Source organism: Chrysemys picta, chromosome 10 (assembly GCF_011386835.1).
Source record: "Chrysemys picta bellii isolate R12L10 chromosome 10, ASM1138683v2, whole genome shotgun sequence".
NCBI lineage: Eukaryota > Metazoa > Chordata > Testudines > Emydidae > Chrysemys > Chrysemys picta.
This window is the reverse complement of record NC_088800.1, coordinates 62,499,508-62,524,570: the sequence shown is the minus strand read 5'-3', so window position 1 is coordinate 62,524,570 and position 25,063 is coordinate 62,499,508. Positions and strand designations below refer to the sequence as shown.

General features: G+C 44.6%; 1 protein-coding gene across 2 annotated transcripts in view; it reads left to right on the top strand.

Annotated features, from left to right (window-relative positions):
* The first annotated feature begins 292 nt into the window (after positions 1 to 292).
* Positions 293 to 25,063, top strand: part of TMEM114 (transmembrane protein 114) — a 34,968-nt gene continuing 10,197 nt past the window's right edge. The window contains exons 1-2 of one of the 2 annotated variants that reach the window (XM_005295253.4): positions 293 to 847; positions 2,112 to 2,192. In XM_005295253.4, the coding sequence (XP_005295310.1) occupies positions 664 to 847; positions 2,112 to 2,192 (265 nt within the window). In that variant the 5' untranslated portion in view covers positions 293 to 663. The remainder of the gene's footprint in view (positions 848 to 2,111; positions 2,193 to 25,063) is intronic. The other variant, XM_065559924.1, reaches the window with a different exon arrangement.

Genomic DNA, 25,063 nt, shown 5'->3' with positions numbered 1-25,063 from the left:
GGCAGATGCACGTACAGTGTAACTGCCAAGGAGAGCAGGAGACGCCGGCAGGGCTGAGACAGCCAGTGCAGAGGGGAGGGGTGTTGCAGGATCTCCCCCAGCAGCAGGAACTGCTCCCAGCAAGAAAGCCAGCTGGGCTGGGGCTGCTGCCCTTGCATCAGGCTGCTTCGCGCTCCCAGGGGATTTGGTCCCCGTGCCTTACACGTGGCCAACGCGCCCCTTTGCTCGAGGCGGGACTCTGCGGCGGAGCTGTCCGTGGTGCTGACCCGTGCGCCCAGCCCCAGCGCACCTCGCCCGGGGAGGGGGCAGGTGGGGCAAGGGCTGGCCCAGAGCCTGCTGGCCGGGGAGCTGCTCGGAGCGCAGACACAGCAGCGGTTCCGCTCACTGCCGGCCGTGCTCCGGGGAAGGCGAAGGGCTGGGGCTGCAGGCGGCAAGCGGCGCTAGTGGCTGGGATCGCGGGCGAAGCGAGCCTCCCGCCTGGCGTGGCTGGGAGGGGACCGGAGCCGGGGCTGCGGGAGCTGCACGTGGCTGGGTCCTGCCGACAGCCTCGCGCTGCAGCCGAGGGGAAGGGGGGCGGATTGGGCGCAGCACGGCTGGCCGCGCTCAGTGCCGGGGCTGTCCCCGTCAGGAGCTAGGCAGCCGGAGACTCAAGGCAGCAGCACCATGAAGATCAAGTTAAGTGGCCTCGCCGTGTTCGTGGCCCTGGCGGGCGTGTTAAGTTTCATCTTCCTGGTGGTAGCCATAGGGACCGACTTCTGGTACATCATCGATGCCTCCAAACTGGAGCGGTCAAACAATTCCTCGGGGGCGCTGAGCTCGCACTCGGGACTCTGGCGGACCTGCAGACGTGAGTACACCTCGACCTCCTGCGGCCCTCTAGGGATCCACAGGGCAGCTAGCTGCAGTGTCCTTCGAGGGGCACAGCCCCTCAGCGGCTAGGGTCAGCTCTCAGAGTCACACTGAACAACGCTACTGGGTGGAGTGTGTCCCCATCCCTGACACTGCCTGGAAAATCTGCCCCCGGCACTGCATCTCAAACAGGGGCTACTTTCCCCCCTTAATGAAGGAGGCTTATTAAATACACACAGTACCTAGGTATTGTTATGACAATTACCACGGCCTAATAAGTACAGTGAGGAAGATTAAAAGCCTGAGTTGCATCTCTTTATCTGTATTTAGGTACTTTAGAAATCTCACCAATTGATTAGGTGGCATATGTACCAGAAAAGCTGCACAAACTAGGTACAGTAGGCAATAAGATAGTGAGGTTATGAAGCTTTCTGGCCTCTTAACATAATCCATTTCCCCCCAAGTCTTAGGGTTTACAATAATACTTTTCAAAAGAAGTACAAACATGTATTTTTATTTAAGTAAAACTTTTTAAAAAATCATATACATTTTCATCATAAATGCAACCAAAATTAAGAAAGGCATTTTATGCCCTCTATATTAAAATGTAAAATTGTGTGGGTTTAAATGCTTGGGTTGACTGGGGGTGGGGGGGAACGCAAGCCAGTTTTGCCTTTTTCTTTAGATAAAAGGAATAATTTGAACTTTAGCCCCAAATGGTAAGATTTAAAATGACCAACAGCGATATTTTAAAGAAGGATATATTTAAATTGAATCTTGGAGCATATTTTACAGCTTTGGTCTATAATGGAAGGCTGATAAACTCCTTTGCTGGTGTGATAGGATTTTCCATTCTATTTATCTTCTCCTGACATGCAAATCACCATGATATCTGAATTAATTTAAATTAAAATAAAATCACAAACACACACAGTGATTAATGTTGCCTGGCTATGAAAAAGCGTTCAGGTGGGATTTTCAAAAGCATCAGGGTTGACCTTTGCTCCCATTCAGCAAAATCTTGGCACCACGGAAATCAATGAGTGTATGGCCCTCCTGAAGTCAATGACAAGGATTTCACCCAGTGGGAACACATTTAGGCCAGTACTGAAATTCTCATCCTTATTCTCCACACACAAAAATAACTGCTTAAGGGGAAGACGTAGAAGGATCTGTATGCACATGTTGGGAACACACGCTAAAGTCTTCTATTTTCATTTGCAATACAAACTTTGCATACTATTTTCCCCCTTCTCTATTAGCTAGGAGCAAATGCTTCCCTTTGATGAACCCTTTCTGGTACGAGAACATAAACATGACTGCTTCGCACAAACAACTCTTAAGTGAGTAACTTTTATATTATTTGCATGTCTTCACCCCCCTGCATCACCTGGGAAGAAAGCAAGGACCTATGTCTGGGATATATTGTATGCGCTTTGGGGCAGGGTTTTCACTAGGTGTGTACGCAGCACCTACCACAGTGGGGCCCTCATCCCTGAACAAGGCTGTAAGGTGCTGTCACACACAATGAATATTATTAATAGCTCAACTGATGTCAAGTGTGTTCCTAAAGGACTTCAATAGGATCATGTCTGGACCCAGGTGATTGTGCATCAGTGTATGACCTGAAATATCTTCAGTACTGACAATAGGATGTGCACAATTTAGGGCTTGATATTGCAAGCTGCTGAGCACCTCGTAGGAGGTAACAAGCACTCTCAATTCAAATGAAGTAAATAGTTGGCTATTGCTCAGGATGAAAGATCTACTAGTGATATTTTACTATTAGCAACTATTTAACCTCTGACCCTGGATAAGTCAGTTCTCTGTGCATCAGTTTCCTTGTCCTTTAATCCCTCCTGTTAAGTGCTTTGAGAACTACAGATGGAAATAAAATGACACCACATGATTACACAGTTATAAGGAGGATTCAACAAAGAACCACCAACTCTTGTGTTTTTGTACCTGGCATTGGCTACCCCATCAATCCTAAGAGATATTGCATTGTAGGAGAAGGCTGATTGGACCAGCATTTCTCTTCTGCTGCTGCTCCTCCACACTGAAACCTCCCCAATGTTTTCTTGGGGACTGGAGAACAAATAGGAGCATGGCTCCCAAGTGAACCATGCTACCATGAAAGAAGGCTGGGCAGTAGTGCAGAGTCACTTTGCTTGCACACCAGCTTTACTTGGCCTGACATCTGTAGGATTTCCTAGTGAATCTTGTGTGGGGTTCTGCAGGGTTAGGAGGCCACACAGCCTGTCTATTCTTCTTATGGGCCTAATCCTGCAAGGTGCCAAATGGCTCCAATTCCCATCAACCGTGCCAGATTAGGCCGGGGGCAGGCTGGGAAGTTGCAAAGCCCCTCTATTTCCCATCCACTACAATGAGTGGAAGGCAGCTCCATAAGATGAGAGTTTGTTGGCCTGTTTCCTGGTGTGCTGATAGGGCCTGAAACTTGGCATAGCTGGTGTCAAGTGCAGACAGCATTATTGCCTTCATTACCCTACAGAAATGCCTATCACCAGTTGTTGATTGTTACCATTAGAAGTAAACATCATGGCACTTAAGACAAAGGAGATAGTGCCTATATATATGGCAGGCAAGCATCTGGTGATTGGCAAACAAAAGATAAGTTGTGGGTGAATTTTTTTTTAAAATGTCAGAGATGTTTCTGTCTCTGAGCTACTGATGTTTGATTTAAACTATACCCCAAAGTGTAGTTTTCTTCACAAGCCTTTAGATGCTTTTATTAAACAGCAGACTCAGGCAGGATGTCTATTTCCCATGGGATTTTTTTTTAAACAAACAAAGACGGACTGACAATCTTAACTAGATTAGTTTTCTATATTTTGACATGGCATTCCAGTTTGCACTAAAGTCCTCTTGTGAGTGGGTATTTGGGCTCAGTTCTGCAGTCCCACTGAGCCTGATTCTCCACTGGCTTGCACCTTGTGTAGCAATTTATACCTGCACAAATAGTTGTAAACTGATATTGCCCATGCTAGTCGTTTTGCATAGATGTAAGTGATTATGTAAAGTACAAGGTAGTGGCGGATCAAGCCCCTTGACATCAGTGGGTGTTTTTAACCTGAAAAAAGATTGCATACTGTTAGAGCTCTGTATTTTTCAGACATGCAAAATAACATGAAATAGAACCAAAAAAGTATTAAAAATTAAAAAACAAACAAACCTCACCCCACAGCAGCATCATGACTGGGAGCGGAGGGCAGCTGGGTCAAATTTGAGTACCTGGCACTGCAACCTGGCACAAGGGGTCACAGTGTCTCTTAGGTGTGGCCCAGCTGTCTTTCTGCCATGATGACAGAGGGGCAGCCAAGTCAAACTTGAGTAGCACTGCGACCCCATGCACCAGGTTGCAACTCCCAGAGCACTGGGTTGGAAAGGAGCTGCCCTTGAAGACTCACTCTGCAACCCTGCACCATCCCTTATGGGCATAAAATGAAGTAACATAAAACTCCAAAAAAATAAAAAAAAATCTAAAAAAAATAAAATAATTCCACAGGGCTCCACATTCCATCTTCTTCTTCAAAATGTTCAGCTAGCATCTATGTGCTGCTGCATGGATTTTGCAGCATGCACATTAAGATTAATAATATACTTTGGTGATCTTAATATTTCAATTCTCCCAAGCCCCTGCTAGCTGCAAGCTACAGAACAGATAGAAATATATCAACAGGTACCATATGTCTTTGAGATACAAGTTTGTATAACTGGAATTAGGCCACACACATTTTATGTATGGCTTGCATACTCCAGCCTGGGAGACACTATTTTCAAAAGTGGAGCATGGTTATCTTTCATGTGCAGAAGCTTAAGGAGACAGGGTGAAGATACAAGCAGCCATCTGTATTTTGCAACCACATGAAATATTTCTAATGTCAATGTGGTGCCAACAAGTCCTTCCCCTTATGAAATATGACTATACAAAAGTAGATCAGTGACCAGCAAAGTCCAACCAGATGATCTACTATAATGAGATACCCTGGCCATAGTAAGAAGCTATAGCAGTTTCCACTCACCAAGACCTGTAAAATGGTACTCAGTGGGCACCTGGTCATACAGTAAGAGAATGCAATTGTTCAGTACACTTCTCTCACCCTAAGGGTGAAGCTTTTATGAAGGTAAGGCTCCATTCCTACAGCTGTTATAACATAAGCAATCTCTCAGTCCAGATCCCATTCCCAATTCCTCATCCATTGTCCCATGGCTCCCATCTGAGTTAGGGCCAACAAGTCTTTTGGCTTCACCTCCTGTCTTCCCGGGCTATGTTTGTGTCACCACAGACTGCAGAAGCTTTTACTTAGATGGGAAGGGATAGCAGGCAGGCATGAGATAGCCAGGGTTTATGTACATGGAGATATAGGCCTGGTCCCAGGTAGTGAGGAAGCTGGATGGGCCTTGCACATACTAATTTGCATAAGGTCCTTCAAAACCTATGACCAGACCTCAGCAGACCTCACTAAGTGGCTCATTAACTTTTCCTTGTATGGCAGTTCCACTGCTCATAAATTTTAAATCCAGACTGTAAATGGGAATGTAACAGCTAAAATGCTAGGTGCTCTTATCGTGTGTGGGGGGACCTTAATGAAGGACAGTGCCTCAAAGCTCAGTGTGTAGCAACACCCCACCTCAGAAATCTGAGCACACTTGAAGTTGATTCAGCAAGTAAATATAGTCTTTGCTCCCTCTACAAATGCCAGGAACCACGAGCAAACTGGTCAAGCAGGGTTTCCATTTTTGACTATTTTAGGATGGCACCCTCTGCCCCACCAATGGTCCTTCCATTTTGGTTGAAGACAATAGTTGTGTCCTGGGTGCGGATGAACCACTCTAAAAGCCAGAGATCAAGAACCCAGGTATCCCCTGGCAAGCTGGACCCAAGTCCTACAGCAAGGATTCTGGTTGTGGTGGGTCTCCAGTGTAGCAGATTAGCAATTCAGCGGAAGCTGGAGTTAGATTTAAACATGAAAACAAATAAAGCACCAAGCGCAGTAAGCCTTGTACTATTGAGCAACACTAGCCTATTGTTATTTGTGTTGCAATAGCACCCAGAGCACCCAGATAGGATTGGGATCCCAGTGTCCAGTACAATGCAGGTAGACTGAGTCCCAACCCCAAACCTCTACATGTTCCATTTTCAATATGCATAGATATTTGTATGGACAAAACAGGCTTCACTGCAGTTGGCAGGGGGAAGCTGGAGGTTTTTGTCAGCAGGAGATGTGGGGAAGGGTCAGATCTTCAACTTTGGAAGGTATAAGTAGCAAAGTGATTGGCTGTTGGCATTTAAATGAGGGTTTACAGGAAACCTCCCAGTGAAATGAACTGGACAGTTAACACCTCAGTTCTGGTGTCTCAGCTAGTTTAGGCTGTTTTCAGACACAGAAAAGCAGTGTACTGGTTGGCACTTAATTCACATTTGGAAGTTAGTTTCACATTGTGAGGGCTAGAAGTGTAATTTAGGCAACAAAGCTTAGATTTCAAAGCACAATTTTTCAGCAAGAGCTGGATTCTGCAGCCACAGAGTCGTAGAATACAAGGTGGGTTCTGCTTATGATTAGACAAATCTTGTTGGTTTGGAAACAAGGAAACAGGTCTTCAGAACTGTCAGGAAATGGGAGAGAAAGAGGGGATAGAATGGACATGAATAAAATTGGATTTATAATGATGGTTTAGACTTAGAGGAGATTTGCGTATCTCAAAGAATAAAAGAATTTTTCATACTAATTCAATTCCCATTTCTAGAAAAAAATGTAGAATGGCCACTAACTTACACAGTGGCTTACATATTTTGCATGGACAGTAGCAGTTTATTTAGAAGTGACATGCTCATTGGTTAGCCTGATGAAAGCCAGCCCAGTTAGAAGGACTCATTCCAATAAAGGTTTGGTTAGAATATAATACAAACTGAGTTTAGAGGTTTTGCATTTCAGCAGAATTAGACTTTATACCTGCCTTTATGCAATCCATTTACTTGGGCTCCACATAGATGCTGGAACTTGGCCGTAATAAATACACTGCTACCTTGATATAACGCGACCCGATATAACACGAATTTGGATAGAACGCGGTAAAGCAGTGCTCCAGGGGGGTGGGGCTGCGCACTCCGGTGGATCAAAGCAAGTTCAATATAACGCGGTTTCACCTATAATGCGGTAAGATTTTTTGGCTCCTGAGGACAGCGTTATATCGAGGTAGAGGTGTATAACAGTTTGTCCAGAATTGACTTACCAGCTCAGAGTAACTTAAATGTAAGATTGGCTGATTAAATGAATTGGAAGACATTTGGATACAGAGTCATGTGTTGTTTTTTTTTGAGTCAACTAGATAGGCAATCAGCCTTAAGGGGTGCATCACTGATGTATCAGCTAGAGCAGCGGTTCTCAAATTTTAGCAACCTGAGGACCCCCATTTTGATTTAAAATTTTTCCCCCAAGTTGCCCCACTCAGTCCTTGACCCTGCCCCCACTTCATCCCTTCCCCAAGGCCCCACCTCTTCCCTCCCCAGCTCCCCTCCGCCCCTCCTCTTCCCCACCTCTTCCTGCCCCTCCCCCTTCCCTCCCACTGCCTCCTGCAGGACAGGGAACAGCTGTTCCAGGGTGTGCAGGAGGCACTGGGAGAGAGGAGGAGGAGTTGATCAGTGGGGCCAGCAGCCCCAGTCATGGTTCTGCTCCATCCCCTGAGCATGCTCCGTCCCCACTCTGAATAAGTCTCAGGTTATCAAAGTCTCTTTCCGTGTCAGGGGTTGAACTGATAAAAATAAAGTAGTGATGCTCTCCTAAGCTCTATCCACAAACCGGCTTCCTCAGAAGCCAGATGCCATGCACAGATGATTGGGAAGTTCTTCTTAATAACCCAATCTAAAGCCAATTGATGTCAACTGAGACACTCCCATTCACTTCAATGGGCTTTAGATCAGGGCCAATAGGATCCTCCTTCATGTGCTTACAGCAAAAGTGATATATTTATCAATACTGACATTTAAATTATCATTGTCAGGCTTCAGTTACCACGTGGAAACTGTACAGGCGCAGTTCAACTCCACTTCTTACATAGACCCTTTCCATATACATCTCTCATCACAGGGATTCTCCAAACATCTAGCCAGGCCTAGAGAAAATAAAGGTCAGAGAAGATAAGTAGTGTCTTTCAGCCAATGCCCATTCTAGAATCTAGCTCTAACAGAAGCATTTTAAATTAGAGCTGTAGCCAGATATGAACACCCATGAGCTTTGGCAATGTGAGGTTCTGGATCTGAAATTAGCAGCCCAGCCCCCCACCCCAAGTTATGTCTTCCATAGGTAGTGAGCACAGCATGCCCATTCCATATGGAAAGACATATTTCAGATTCAGCAAGACAAATAATGACTATAAACCCTCCATGAGAGAGAAAGTAGAGATTTCTCACTCTGTGATCCTCCATCTTGAATATCCTCTCACAGATCAGAGCCCTAGAAGGCAGAATTCTTACAGAGACAGCTGCAGCACACTGAAGTTGTATCTACACACACAACTGGTGTGTAAATGTTCAGATACCTTTTTTGGCACTTTTGGTTTCAGGCTGAATATGGAACTGGATGTGTCAAGAAGGCCTGGGAAAAATCTGTGCACTGGGCATGAATGAGAGCAGGAGTGCTGGTGAAAGCAGAAGTGTCAAAAGCCTTAGCATTCCCTCCCCCAAATTTCTAATAGCTCAGGCCTGCTTCAGACAGAGCCGCTGAGTCCTGACAACTTGGAAAAGATCAGGTGTGTAAGCCAAAGCTGTCTGTGCTACCGGTGCCATTATTCAGGTAATCACCTCACGTCTTGTTAACCTTGATAATAGGAGAAGTCATTCTGCACATGGTTAAGCTACTCAAGCAATTTCTCTAATGGAATTGACACGAGCTACATTTTCTTCTACATTAGGCTTCCATTTCCTCTCTTTCCACTTTTCTCATTTTCCCTCCAACCCCACAAACACCTCATGGGATATTTATACATTCTTCTAAAACACTGGCCACTGTCAAATATGGGACAAGATAAACCAGTCATTTGTTCCCGCACAGCAATTTCTAAAATTCCTCTCAACTGGAGATGTAGGTTTTCCTCTGCCCTGCTAATAGTAGCACTTGGTGGTGGTGATGAAAGAGAAGATCTCATTCATGCCTCTTCTTCTCTACTTTAGAGAAACCGATCGTTCCTTTTCCTACAGTTTTGACTTTGGGGCATGACAGAAGCTTGTTGGCCTCATATGGAGAGTGCAGGTCAAATTGTGCTTTTGGGCCCATTTCTGCAAGAATGCACTTTGCCAACAGCAGCACAGGATGTGGCGGTAGATACAAATCCGCCATACAAAGGGCCTGAAACTTGCTTGCACTAGCAAAATAGCTTATATTTATATAGTGCATCCAAAAATTTATGAGTCATTATTAATGGCTCATATACAGATCACTTGGTTTAGCTAACAGAGGTGTTTACTGGAGCACAACGATTACAGGTGGAAGTTGAAAGCAAATATTGTAGCCAACTACTATTGCAGGGGGAAATTCAGATACATTAGTCAGGATACAGTTACATAAGTACAAACCAGTCAGGACACTGACTATTACAGAAGCCGACCATAGACTCTTTAAACCTAAACTGTTAACTACTTGTGAGAATTAAATCAAATCTGAAAGACAGAACTCCTGGCAGTTAGCTACCTTAATACTGTGCTGGGGCATTGGTTCAACAGTGATACAGAGGGAAGATCACCTTCTGCAGAACGGAAAGGTTGTTCTGCAATACCTGGTGTTGCTTTTCCTTTACAGTAGGACAAAGGAAAGCACTAGCATTCAAGATGCATTTATCATAATCTAGATAGTAACTAGAGTCCTGTGGTTACCTTTACGATTAAACAGCACTTGCCAGTGAGAGCTTCCTTTAAAAGGTGTCTGTCAGCTAGCAGCAAAACAAAAGTCTGTCCTAAATTGCTAATGTGATTTCCTGTTTCTGGTTTTGGAGGTGAGGAGAGAGGGAGGAGAGGAGCTGCCTTCATTGTGGGGGGGGTGTGGGGGAGGAAAAAACAAAGAGTCTAATGGGAAAAAAAATCAACTTTTGGAATTTCTCTCATTACCATGAAAAAATATTGGAAATACATTTTACCAAAACCCCTAACTTTTGCTAAGCAAAAAGTGTCTGTAATGATTTGAGATGATTTTTAACTCCACAAAATTGACACAATTTCAAAAATTTTCAACCAACTTTAATGAGAATTGCTCCCCACACTGGGCCCAGTTGAAGATGACAACCAACCTGACCTGCAGGGGGAATTCACCAGCAGATACCTTACTGCACACCTTCTGTTAGCATTTTCTGACAAAAGTCTGCTATAAACTTGAGTTTCAGTTTTCAAGAAGTAAGGAAACCTGACTCTGGGCAAACATGCTCATACTACTATAAGCTGTACAGTGCTGAAAAGGATCCTAAAAGGAGCAGATAAGAACCCCTTGATCATCCTTCACGTAGGAAAGAATGACACGGCTAGGTTCTCGCTAGAGAGAATCAAGGGAGATTATGCCAGGCTGGGGAAGACACTTAAGGAAATCGAGGCTCAGATCATCTTCAGTGGGATTCTGCCTGTTCCTAGAGAAGGGCAGCAAAGGGGTGACAGGATTGTGATGATAAATAGTTGGCTAAGGGAGTGGTGCTATAAAGAGGGCTTTGGGATGTATGGCCACTGGGAGGCTTTCGGGGACAGAAAACTGTTCTCACGGGATGGACTTCACCTGAGTAGGGAAGGAAATAGACTTCTGGGAGGAAGGCTGGCTCATCTCATCAAAAGAGCTTTAAACTAGAAATTTGGGGGAGACGGTTGGGAGATGTCCAGTTAATCTCCGCACCAGATTATAACATTGAGAGGGAGGACCATGAGATAAGAACAGATATAGCCGGGGGGACGAGACTGGACATAAGGAGGAGCGGGGGGATGGATACTAGACTAATAGGTCATACTAGCAGTATGGTGTCCATACCAAATGGGATAACAAATATGAGAGAGGTCAAACGGCATAAATTAAGATGTTTATACACCAATGCAAGAAGCCTAGGTAACAAAATGGAGGAATTAGAGCTCCTGGTCCAAGAAATGAAATCGGATATCGTAGGAATAACTGAAACGTGGTGGAACAGTAGTCATGACTGGAGTACAGGTGTGGAAGGGTATGTGCTGTTTAGGAAAGACCAGATCAAAGGTAAAGGTGGGGGAGTAGCATTGTATGTCAATAATGAGGTAAACTATAAAGAAATAATAAGTGATGGAATGGATAAGACGGAGTCTGTCTAGGCAAAACACACACTGGGTAAAAGAACTACTAGAGCCTCCCATGGGATAGTGCTTGGGGTGTGCTATAGACCGCCGGGATCTAGCCTGGATATGGACAGAGAACTCTTTAACGTTTTTAGGGAAGTAAATACTAATAGGAACTGTGTAATCATGGGAGACTTTAACTTCCCGGATATAGATTGGGGAACAAATGCTAGAAACAATAATAGGGGTCAGATTTTCCTAGACGTTATAGCTGATGAATTCCTTCATCAAGTAGTTGCTGAACCGACGAGGGGGGATGCCATTTTAGATTTGGTTTTGGTGAGTAGTGAGGACCTAGTTGAGGAAATGGTTATAGGGGACAACCTTGGCTCGAGTGACCATGAGCTAATTCAGTTTAAACTAAATGGAAAGATTAACAGAATTAAATTGGAGACTAAGGTTTATGATTTCAAAAGGGCTAACTTTAATAAATTAAGGGGACTAGTTAGGGAAGTGGATTGGACTAACATGTTTAGGGATCTAAAGGCAGAAGGCGCCTGGGATTATTTCAAGTTGAAGTTGCAGGAGCTGTCAGAGGCTTGTATCCCGAGAAAGGGAAAACGGTTCGTGGGCAGGAGATTTAGACTGAGATGGATGAGCAAGCATCTCAGAGGGGTCATTAAGAAAAAACAGAAAGTGTACAGGGAGTGGAAGATGGGAGGGATCAGCAAAGAAACCTACCTTATTGAGATCAGAGCATGTAGAGATGGAGTGAGAAAAGCCAAAAGCCGTGTAGAGTTGGACCTTGCGAGGGGAATTAAAACCAATAGTAAGAGTTTTTATAGCCATATAAATAGGAAGAAAACAAAGAAAGAAGAAGTGGGACCGCTTAAGACTGTAGATGGAGTGGAGATTATGGATAATCTAGGCCTGGCACAATATCTAAATGAATATTTTGCATCAGTATTTAATGAGGCTAATGAAAGGCTGAGGAATAGTAGAAGCGAGACGGATGGGAATAAAGGAGTGGGGGTTGACATTACTGTATCCGAGGTAGAAGCCAAACTCAAACAGCTTAACGGGACTAAATCGGGCAGACCGGATGATCTTCATCCGAGAATATTAAAGGAACTGGTGCGAGAAATTGCAAGCCCATGAGCGATCATTTTTAATTCATCTGTAAACTCAGGGGTGGTACCTTTTGACTGGAGAATAGCTAATGTGGTTCCTATTTTCAAGAAGGGGGAAAAAAGTGACCCGGGTAACTACAGGCCTGTTAGTTTAACATCTGTAATATGCAAGGTCTTGGAAAAAATGTTGAAGGAGAAAGTAGTTAAGGACCTTGAGGACAATGCCAATTGGGACAAATTACAACATGTTTTTACGAAAGGTAGATCGTGCCAAACCAACCTGATCTCCTTCTTTGAGAAAGTAACAGATTTTTTAGATAAAGGAAATGCGGTGGATCTAATATACCTCGATTTCAGTAAAGAGTTTGATACGGTACAGCATGAGGAATTATTGGTCAAATTGGAAAAGATGGGGATCAATATGAAAATCCAGAGGTGGATAAAGAACTGGTTAAAGGGGAGACTGCAGCGGGTCATACTAAAAGGTGAACTGTCAGGTTGGAGGGAGGTTACCAGTGGAGTTCCTCAAGGTTCAGTTTTGGGTCTGATTTTATTTAATCTATTCATTACTGACCTCGGAACCAAATGTAGAGTGGGCTGATAAAGTTTGCGGATGACACAAAGTTGGGAGGTATTGCCAATTCGGAGAAGGATCGGGATATCCTGCAGGGAGATTTGGATGACCTTGTAAACTGGAGTAATAGTAATAGGATGAAATTTAATAGTGAGAAGTGTAAGGTTATGGATTTAGGGATGACTAACAAGAATTTTAGTTATAAGCTGGGGACACATCGGTTGGACGTAACGGAAGAGGAGAAGGACCTCGGAGTCCTGGTTGATCGCAAGATAACCGTGAGTTGGCAATGTGATGTGGCCGTGAAAAAAGCTAATGCAGTCTTGGGATGCATTAGGCGAGGTATTTCTAGTAGGGATAAGGAGGTGCTGGTTCCGTTATACAAGGCACTGGTGAGACCTCATTTGGAGTACTGTGTGCAGTTTTGGTCTCCCATGTTTAAAAAGGATGAAATCAAACTGGAACGGGTACAGACAAGGGCCACTAGGATGATTCGAGGAATGGAAAATCTGTCGTATGAAAGGAGACTCGAGGAGCTCGGTTTGTTTAGCTTAACCAAAAGAAGGCTGAGGGGGGATATGATTGCTCTCTTTAAATATATCAGAGGGATAAATACCAGAGAGGGAGAGGAATTATTTCAGCTCAGAACTAATGTGGACACGAGAACAAATGGATATAAACTGGCCGTCGGGAAGTTTAGGCTTGAAATTAGATGAAGGTTTCTAACCATCAGAGGGGTGAAGTTTTGGAACAGCCTTCCAAGGGAAACAGTGGGGGCGAAAGACCTCTCTGGCTTTAAGATGAAGCTTGATAAGTTTACGGAGGGGATGGTTTGATGGGATAAAGTGATTTTAGTCAATAGGTCAATAAGGTGCCATCGCTGGTAATTAGCAACAATGGTCAATGATGGGATATTAAAAGTTACTACAGAGAACTTTTTCCGTAGGTCTGGCTGGAGAATCTTGCCCGCATACTCGGGGTTCAGCTGATCGCCATATTTGGGGTCGGGAAGGAATTTTCCTCCAGGGTAGATTGGCAGAGGCCCTGGAGGTTTTTCGCCTTCCTCCGCAGCATGGGGCAGGGGTCGCTTGCTGGAGGATTCTCAGCGATTTGAAGTCTTTAAATCTTGATTTGGGGACTTCAACAGCTGAGTCAAGGGAGAGAATTCTTCCGGGAGTGGGTGGGTCAGCTTTTGTGGCCCGCATCATGCAGGAGGTCAGACTAGATGATCATAATGGTCCCTTCTGACCTTAGAGTCTATGAGTCTCTGCCTGTATTACACCACTGTGCACTGATTAGCTAGCCCAGCCCCCCCCATATAGCTCTTCGAACTGAACTTAAGGACCAGATCCTACAAACAGGAACCCTAACTGATTTCTGAACTAACATCAATTTGGGACAGGGCTCATGTGTTCCTATGTATATACAGCACCAACCCTATGGGACCCTGATGCTGACTGGGGCTTGTGGGTGCTACAGCTATATACACATTTTAATAAAAGTGACTTCAATTTTATATGAATGTTATATAGTTTGCAGATCCCTCAAAACAGATCCTTCTCAAATCATGGGCGTCTGCTAGTACACCAAGATCTTTTAGCCAGTAGCTTTTTTGCTATATTTTCTAACGCTAAATTGATAAAGGCTTTTCAATTCTATTTTGATTTGGGTTTAAAAATACAGTCAAAAGAAGTGTATAATTATTTGCTGCTTGAGCAGAATGAGGCCTTTTGGCCCAAATGGTGCTTTTGATGCCAGCAGATCCAGTTTCCCCCCGTATGAGGTCCAACCCAATGGGCACTGCCACAGGCCCGTAGGGAGGCGCTTTAATGCAACCATGATCTTTCATCTTATGTCTTGAACCTGCAATATGCTCTGCATCTATGTGAATCCAGATGCAGGGCTGGGGGGATCGCATGTAAGGAACCAAATGACAAAGATTAGAGTGAAGAAAAGTCTAGAGGGAAGACCATTATTAATGGCTGAAATCCTGGTTTGCTTTCACATACTGTGTGCACCAAAGCAATAAATGCATTAGACACCAGCAAAACATGATTAAATCATTGTCAATTCCAAAGTCACTTAAACAATGTAAACCTCATGGCCAAGGGCTGATTTCCTGTCACAACTCATTTGTTACCATTCTTAGGCGCTCCAGAGCCATCCAGTGATCAGGTGTTAATGGCCACACACATTTTCCATCCATATAGCTAGGAGAAAATGCTTTCCTTGTTATGATTTTGCGAATAGTGTGTGCAGCTGGGCATGGATCAGCTTTTTAGATTATTTTTACATGAAGTACCTCTTAACATTAGCTTGCTTGGAGCTATATAGCTATGGGGAATTTAATGTTTCCTGTAGAGGGACAATAAATCTTTGCTGCAATGTCTTACCTCCTAGTTATGATAACACAGCAGCTGCTGCCTCTGTTTCCCTCTCAAACTAAGTTCATTTAGCCCTCTGGCTAAATTAAGACACCTATCTTTCCAGCATAAGGACAGTTCAACCACCAGCCAGTAGTCCACCTTAAAAAGAGTTATTTATTTCTGCTCCCCTTTCCGGAGTATAACAGAGGTGCCCAGTCCCTTGATTCCCCTCTCTGGGGTTGGATCACTCTGGCTTTCTAGTCAGAGCATCACCCCTGCCATGTGGTACTTTACACAGTTCTGTGGCTGTCCCTTTAGGCCTCTCCCAGAGCTGCTGCCCCCCTTTCATCTGGAGAGTCCCAAGAACGGTTTTGTTCCCTTTATGAATTAAGGGATCTTACTTACATCTCTGCCTCCTTTCCCAGTACACCTTGCTCTCAGGCCTACAGTACCCATGATCCCTTGGAATTAGAGTCTCCAAAATCCCCTCCTTTCTAAGCTGAAATCAGTAACAGTGCAGAGTTGGACCATGCTTCTTAAAGGGCCAGTTCATCATGGTACAAATTAACTAATATAATTAAGTGTTTTTAGCTTCAATCGTGTAATAGGTATTTAGTATGCTATACTGATTTTATTTGTTTCTGAGCTACTGTGCTTGGTTCCCCACAGAAATTCTTCAGTGATTTAATGAGATTATCTCAGACTCCGAGAGATCTGCAGTGACTATTACTCCAAATGAATCACAGTACTAGGTGAATGTTTTAGGCCAATGAAACTCTCAACTCAAAACAAACAGAACATGGGGCTTTGGGGAGAGAAAGGGAAGGACATATTTTATTATGTATTGTCATTCTACAATGATATTTTCTTCTTCCTTCTAAGGCAGTAATGCTTATTGCCTGTTTTATAGTTTTGGCATGGCTATGCCAGACACTCAAAACCAAACTCCCCCCCCCCCCCGCCTTAAAATAGTTTTTTTTGCAGTCAACACAATAAGATTAAGCAGAGAATGGAGTTAAAAATATAGGGCCAGATCCTAAATTGGCATAATCAGGAAATCAGCTGATGTAAATGGAGTTAATTCAGTAAACGCTCGTAGGGGCTACTTCCAATAATCAACTCCATCTTGAATGATCACTTTAAAATATTTTCAGATCTGAACAAATACTGCAAGAAATTTCCTGCAAACATTTGGTTGAAGTTTGAAATGAATTAGTTTTGGCCACTTTGGTAAGTTTTAGCATTTGTTTTCCAGAAACATTTGAATTATTTAGTTTGATTGACTGATGAGATTGTCCAACAAACAGCGAAAACAAAAAATGAATAAAAACAAAACAGGCTGTTCAGGAAATGGAGTGGGTATCAGCGGGAATCACACCTGAGCCTCTTGCATTGACGGATCACTGAGGCCAGAAGTGTTCTAAAAGCAATTTAAAATGGCATCCTTCCGCAGACAGTTTTGTCACGTATGGCACAGTGTAATAGCTTAATGACAATCCAGAAGGCCTGAGTTTGGATCACTGAACAGTTTCCATGGCAGCATTTCAGAAAAAGTTTCCCAGGCAATGGCTGACTGTATTGAAGTGGAACAAAATGGGCATTAGGCTTTGGATTCACAAAGTATAAATGCTAAATGCATTGTTTAACCTGATGTTGCGCAATTAACTAGGAGATTTCAAATCACCACATTTTCTTATAAGCCACTGGAACCCAATACCACACCTAGAAAGAGCAGTACTCCATCCTGGGAGGATGCCTGGGTTTCACCTAGGCCAGTGGTTCTCAAACTTTTTTTTTTCTCGCGGACCACTTGAAAATTGCTGAGGGTCTCAACGGACCACTTAATGATCTTTCCAAATGTTGTTTGTACCGTTAGCTAACTATTGTAGAGTGCTTTGGATAAAAGTGACATATATATATATATAAAAAAATAAAATTAAGGTTTTTTATTCTACAATAAAAGCACACAACTCATATTTTAATATTTTACCTTTCTAATGCCTCTCTCCCCCACCGCAGCAGCCCTCGAGCAAGGGCTAGGAAGGAAGGGGGTCTCTCCCCCGCCACAGCAGCCACAGAGCTGAGGCTGGGAAGAGGGCCATCTCTCCCTGGCAGCTGCAGCCCTGGAGCTGGGGAAAGTTGCCTCTTTCTCTGGCTGCCGCAGCCCTGCATGTCCCAAATTCCCCCCACCCCCTCTTCTCACCCCACTGCCCGCTTCCACCTACCCCCTATTTCCCCCCCCCCCCAAGGCCACCACCTCACCTTACATGTGCATCTTTTCCAGGGTCCAGGCACCTAATTAGTGGAGCCATGCCTGTGCAGCTCCACTAATTAGGTGGGTGGGCCTTCATTCTCTTTGGTGCGGCCGCTCAGGCACGTACCTTATAGGGAACTGTCTGTAGACCACCTGAATGGAGCTCATGAACCAGTGGTGGTCCACGGACCACAGTTTGAGAACGTCTGACCTAGGCTATCCCTCAAATTTGTATCTGGTGGAGAAGGCATTAAAGAGTCTGTGTGATTTTGCGTGTGACTGTAACTGGAGATTAACATTAGCTAGCCAAGCCTGCATGGATAGACATGGAAAGTGCTCCATCACTTCGCGAATCTATTTGGAAGAAGGATAGCCCGAAGTGGATTTCTGTTCCCTCTGCAGTGGGTTCTGTCTTTTAGTACAAGAGGACGTACTGTATCCAGATCCACTTCTTCTTGCAACATGCTTATTATATTTAAATCCAGAACATTTTGTTAAGACCTTGACTCACTGAAGTCAAACTAGAGACAGGAAAGCAACTGTTCATTAGCCCTTCTTTCCTGCTATATCAGCTAGCGAAGGACACCATTCTGATTAGCTGTGAAGCAGGTAACAGATCTGGAATGAAGTCAGCCTTGCTGCTCATGGTCTCATTCTACAGGTCCAATGATAGCCTTTGTTTACATGGTGCTACTCCCAGCAATGTCAGTTCTGAGGGTAGAATTGAGCCATTACATTTTTACTCGTTTAATTTAGTTGCAGAGTGATATTACACTTTGCCCCCAAAAGGCCAGTTTCTCCTCTGACCTGCGCAGGAGTAAAATAACTCTATAGAAGTCAATGAAGTTACGCAGATGTAAAACTAGTATGAAAGCAGAATCAGGCTCAGTGTCTACTGGAAGCGGAAGGCTGGGCTTGAGCCTGCTCTTATTGTGTCCTAGGAATGCAGGATTATCACTCCTCCCAGCCCCCCTACCAGAACCCAGGCCATTTGAATTAAGTTCCAGGACAGTTTTGGAGATATTTTTATTACTGCCACTCAACACACCATGTTAGGTTCTGTGGTACATACTGAATACCAACTAGAGTTTAACTCTAAGTGACATACTGAGTCATAGCCTTTAGTTTGTGTGGGAGTTGAGCTGAAGCTCCTTTGGCTCTTAACATTTGTTGACACCTGGCACTCTTAGCTCCAAAGTGATTCCTAGGGTTTCCTCAGATGGCAACAGAACAAATGGCTGGTCAAACGTATCAATCTACTGTCCAAGGAAGTTCCAGAGAGCATCTTAGGGATCAGTAACACGAAGGGGAGACCATCCATCTGCTGAAGATTGCATCCAATGTAAACTTTAGCTTGAGGACCAGAAAGCATTAACGCAGGGATTCTCAAACTGGGGATCGGGACCCCTCAGGCGGTCGTGAGGTTATTACGTGGGGGGTCATGAGCTGTCAGCCTCCACCCTAAACCCCGCTTTGCCTCCAGCATTTATAACGGTGTTAAATATATAAAAAAAGTTTTTTTAATTTATAAGGGGGGGTGTGTGTCACACTGAGAGGCTTGCTAGTTGAAAGGGGTCACCACTACAAAAGTTTGAGAAAAACTGCATTAATGCACACAAGTATATTTAATCTTCAGGAGTCTTAAACTTCTCCAACCAATGCAGCATTTAGAGTTAGATCCAAGGTTCCTTTAATAGAGGTATGTCAATTCAGGACAGGTCATACTCATCATTCAAAGCATGTGGATTGAGAGAGTCACTGGCTGTTAAAGAGCATTCTCTGCAAACTTTGTTTATTTTCATCTGGTGTGCAGTGTGGGAGAGCCAAAGTGAGCTGATAATGGGGATCTGGTTTCACACCTTTGGGGTGACAAATCAGAGGGGAACAGTTTGAGTGCCTGGTAACTAAGAACTCAGGAAGAATGCATTTGGTGAGACCTGTGACTGCAAGGGCAGTTGGTATCAATCTGCAAAGCATAACGAGGCTGGTGAGAGCCAAAGTGAGACCTTATGCTCCTGAGCAGGCTACTGGTGTCAGGGAATAAACCCATAACTGCACCGCACAAAGAGGCTAAAGTTCTAGGGCAGGCGGTGACATAACCCCTTCCTGTTCTGGGTAGACCCCAAAGTGTCAGAGCCAGATCCTTAGCTGCTGTAATGTGGTGTAGCTTCATTGCCTTCAATGGAGAACTCTTGATTTATACTAAGTGAAGGTCTGGCCCATTACATTTAAACTCTGCTCCACTACTGGCCACCCTATAGTGCATTTAATCTTCAGGAAGCCTAAACATGGGGTGGTTGAGGTTAATGATTTTATGGGGATGATCATGTGAAGCACCACATCTGAAAGCTACATTATAGGGTCATGTAGATAAAGGCAGATGGATGAGGTGTAGGGGAAGGACCACATGGATCATGGCCCCGTAGGATTATGATATCAGCCTCTACCCCGGGAATGTTTCCCCTCTCCTATCGTGGGGAGAGCAGGGTTGTGGTGGAGTTAGTTGGTGGGCTACTCATTGTGCAGAGTCACTTCTTCCTTGTGCTCCCCCCACCCCATGTTTGAGACATACCTGTCTCCCCATGTGTGCTCATCTCCCCCACTCCGAGTACACGCCCCTGAGAGATCCGATTGCTCTCTCCTGCAGCATACAACCTATATCATGCTATAGAATGGACCAAATAGGCAGGTAAGATTTAAGGGGACTAGGTGGGTTGCAGCAGCAGCTGGCAGGTAGGTGTCAATGGGGCAAGCAGGTGGATCTCAGCATCTGGATGTCAGAGTGGGCTGCTGACCATCCTTGGGAGCAGGTGGACAGTTGCAATGGGAATGAGGGTGTGTTTCTTGATCTTGGGGTGAGCTATGTAGATCATGGTAGGTAGGTGCTTCTTGATCATGGGAGGGGGAGAGATGGATATGAATAAAGAAGGCTTATGAAGGGAGTTTCAATGCAATAGGAAAATAGCAACTCTATTTACACAGCTGTTAGAATACCCCACCAAAGTGGGTCAGGGTGAAAAGGTCAACACAGGCAAATGTAAAACATTTAGTATGGGAGGAAGGACTCAAGATAAGGCAAATGTACTAAATGAAATGGTTATCTAAAAGACTGATAGCTAGAGAGATGCAAGGGTTATGGAAAAAATTCAGATCAACCATTAACCCAGTGAACAGCTGCAGGGAATAAAAGCAAACAAGACACTATGTCGATTTAGCAGAAGGACAGAATATTAACAGAAGACACAAAAAAGTATTTGTTGGATCCCCCTAGGAAACTGAGTAGTGCTGGTGTGAATATTATTAGTTATTGGTCTATTGTAGGCAGGGCTGGTTGCCCAACATTTCCCATTGTAAGACCCTGCTTTCAGTTGTTTATAGTTTTGTCAAACTTTCATTCTGAGTTATCTAGCAACCCAAATGGTTAATTGTCTTGGAAAATTTCAGCCAAAAGGATTCAGCGGTTTCTGAGAGGGTGGCTAGGAAAAATGTTGTTTTGCCCATGTCAAAGAGTTCTGAAGACCTCTTTTTTTGGAACATCTCCAGTGGCCACTTTTTGTAGCAGGGACTTGAAATGTGGCAGAGGATGACCTTTGTATCAGGGATAAGCCTTTTGCCTTCACTGTTAAGAGTTGCTCAAGTCATAAGCCTTTAGGGGTGGGAGGGGGAATACTGCTGCTTGCACATGCTCAGTAGAGACTTACATTTTAACATTGAATTCCCTGGAGATTCCCTGCACTGGGCATGTTTCAGCCTGGGGCTGAACAGGACTGTCCTTGAAATTGCAACTAAGACTGCTGTGGGCTCTTCTGGCTCCAGGTTCAGACACCTGAAGTGAGAACAGGGAGCCTGTCTTTCAAGGCTCCCCATGCTAGGCCCCCCACAGTGTGAAGGAGGAAGCTGTCCAGTTCAAATGAAGAGGGGACAAGAGCCAGACCAGAGAGGTGGGGGAAGAGAAGACTGGTACTGACTCAGCAAGGAGACTGGGATGAGAAACCTGAGGAGTGGAGACTGGAATGGCAAGGATAGTGGGACTGGGACAGGGATCCAGGACGTGGACAAAGAAAATTTGGAGGGGGAGGGGACAGAAGAGTCTGTGCCCATTAGAGAACACTCCCCTCCAGGGCCTGGAATGGAACCAAGATTCTCCCCATTCCTCTTCAGCCAGCAAATAACTGTGAAACCCACTAGCAAAGTTGCAGGTCCACCTAGAAGATGATAACCTACTATTGCTGTCAGTTACACAGTTAGCACAAATAGCAGAGGTCTGTGTGGTGATCTAAAGGTTCCAGCCCTGCTGATGACCCACGTAGGGGTTGGTATGATGACACATAGTGGAATTTATTTTTTCATTTTTCTTTAAGAACTCTATAATAATTATGTACAAAGCAACATTAAAAGATTAAGACTGAAGAGTCAGGTATTCAAAGTTAGCCTTAATTCTGGCATTTCCTATCTGGGCAACCTTAATTCAGCCCCTTTGTGAGCATGCATTGTGAGACTGTCTTTAATTACATGATCACAATTCCCGCCCCTTCTCCCCTCCCGCCACTGGAATTCTACCTTGTTCAGAGCCCAGGATAGACCTGCTCTAGGGATGAATCCTGGTTGTATAGTGAAGAAGTCTGTTGTCGGTAGGACCCCTGTCTCAGTTGTTGAAGTTGGAAGGTGTGCAGTGACTGAGGCAAGGGATTGCAGGAAGATAAAGGATGGCTTCATGGTTAAAGAAGTTGAATCCTGTCCTGAAGACTTGGATTCTACCTCAGACTGTGTGATGCTGGGCAAGTCACTTCAACCAAACTTTTCACAAATGGTCACTAGCTGTGTGTTCCTCATTTTCTGGGGACCTGACTTGAGACCCTGGGGTCTGATTTGCACAAGAGCTGAGCATTCACAGCTGCAATTGAAGCCAACAGGAGCGGTGTTTGCATATATATTAAGTGCTATAGAATGGTAATTTCTCTGAGAAAAAAAAAGTCAGGTCCTATGCACTCAAAATTAATCGATACCTTTGACCTCTGTGCTTCAGTTCCCCATCTGTGAAGTGAGGATATAGCCACTCCTTCATCTCACAGGGATACTGAAAATAAAATACGTTCTGTGATGCCTTCTGACACTGCAGTGATGAACAACATAGAAAATCCCAGGAGAAAATTAATAATTCTGTCTTCAGAGCAGGGTTTGAATAGTGTGCAGTAAACAAGGCCTGGGGCCACCCATTGAAAAATGGATAAAACAAATCTTGAATAGTTTTTCATTAAGTGAACATCATAGGCGCTGACTCCGTGGATGCTCAGGGGCTGGAGCACCCACGGAAAAAAAAATAATGGATGGTCAGCACCCATCAGCCACAGCTGTTCAGTGGCATCGCTGAGCTAATCGGCAGGCCATGGGGAGAGGCTTGGAGAAGGGCAGAGAGCAGCGAGAGCGAGTGGGCAGGAGCCTCGTGGGAGGAGGGCGGAGCAGGAGCAGGAAGAGGCAGAGTGAGGGTGAGGCCTTGGGGGCGGAGCAAGGTTGGAACACCCCTGGGGAAAACTAGAAGTCGGCGCCTATGATGATCATCATCCATCTTAGGCTTTAAGAAAGGCAGAGGTGTGGTGGGCTAAAAAAATCCAGTATGTGGTTATATAACTGGAGATGATCATAAGGTTTATGCACAGAAAGGCTGAATTATGATTACACAGGTACTTGTGTTAAGTACATAGAGAGGTTGGCTGGGATGAAGTAGGACAAAGGTAAGGACAAAAGGCTTATGGGTTCATGTGGGAGGCTATCAGACCACTTAAGGGAACTTTGGCTTTGGAGAGGATTCCATGGACAGCAAGCAAAGATGAGTCCAAGTCTGGAGAATCTACGTGATGAAGTATTAAGGGAACTGGGCTGAGGACAAAGAAGGTGTTTCAATGAGCTAATGGAAGTGCTCAGTGTTCTGAGAAGGACTAAGATGAAAGAGACTGCTTCCCCCTGAAGGACTGAAATGTGTGCACGTGCGGGGATACACTCCACAAGGGGAGAGGGGCAGAGCGGTCTCACACACTGCATAACCAACCTATACAGAATAGGGCACTACAACAAAAGGTGGAAGAGCAAGAAGCTGGTTAAAATAATATTAAGCAGAAAAGGGAAGGCATGCTGGGTTAGATAATCTTATGCTGTCACTAAAGTTAATGGATAAATATTCCTGCAGTGTCCTCAGAAGCTGGAGAGTATTTATTATACAGCACTGGCATTAGCAGGAGGTAGTAGGGAAAGGACTTGCCTATGTTCCAGATGATGATGATGTGGGCATGCTCACAATTTGGTATGTGTGTGGACTAATGCTGCCCTGATTTACCCCTGGGCAACCCCAGTGGTTTATGGGGCTCTCGCCTATTCTACTGAATGCCTTTCACGCATGGATCTCAAACTGCATTACAACTATTAAGGGACAAGTCCTCTTAGCCCTTCAGTAGCTGCAGGACCAAAATATAGCAGAACCCTGTAGTACCACTACATGGGAAAGGCTGGGAAACAGAAGCTATCAATTGAGTCCCTTTGGCACTCAGTGTGCACTGGAGCTGGGGTCTGTGGTGGTTGCTCAATGGGAATGTGGCCGCTATTACAATCCATGGGCAGGAATGGTAGCCTGAGATTGGCAGGTGCGCTGAACTCTGCCTCTGGCTTGTCCTCCTCAGCCATTCTGCTGGTTTCTCGCACAAAGCCTTTCATACAGGCTTGGTGCGTGGGCAAAACCAAGGTTTCAAGCTAACGAGTTAGCCTTCACATCACCCACATCCAGATACTGAGGCACAGAGGCCAGTAACCTGTGACTTACCAAGGTCCCTGCATGACCATGGTAGAGATGAGAAGAGATGCCAGGGGCCCTGGATCCCAGTCCCTGCTGCTTCCATCACACTACGCTCCCCCCTTCTTCTCCAACCCCAGCACTTACAATAAAAAGCAGGAATAATTGAGTATTGAGAATAGGAGATAAAAGCCCAGCATTTGAAGAGAAGAAATCAGCAACACTGATGGGAGACAGGATGAAAAATTAACTTGAATCAGAAGAGTTTCAGCCCTCTGACCATTGCCTTGTGCAGAATTGTCATTTAAAAGTTTTGACATGAGTCTTTCAAGGGAATTCTGAGATGCATCTGACAGTGAGCACCCACTTCAGGTTTCACCCTAGCCATCTGCTGTCCCATTATGTCAGTAACCTCTCATCCCTACCACAGATTCTTTGAAGTTAGTCAGCACTAAGAATATTCCATGTTGTATGGAATCTAAGAAAACCAGGACCTGGAACTAACATGAAGCTTGCAACCCATCACCTTGATCTCTATGGGCTAGATTCTGATACCCTTACTCACAATGAGAAGCGCAATCAGTAGAGCTGTTCACTGAATAAAGTACTACTAAGTCTAAGTGAAGGGATCAAAATCTCATTGTCACATCTCATTTCTCTCACCCTTCATCCTGTCTATTTAGACTGTAAACTCCATGGAGCAGGGATGGCCTTACTATGTGCTTGTACAGTACCCAGCACAATAAAGCTCTGATCTTGATTGGGCACTACTGTAATACAATCAATGGCAGTGATAATGAAACATTGATAACTTT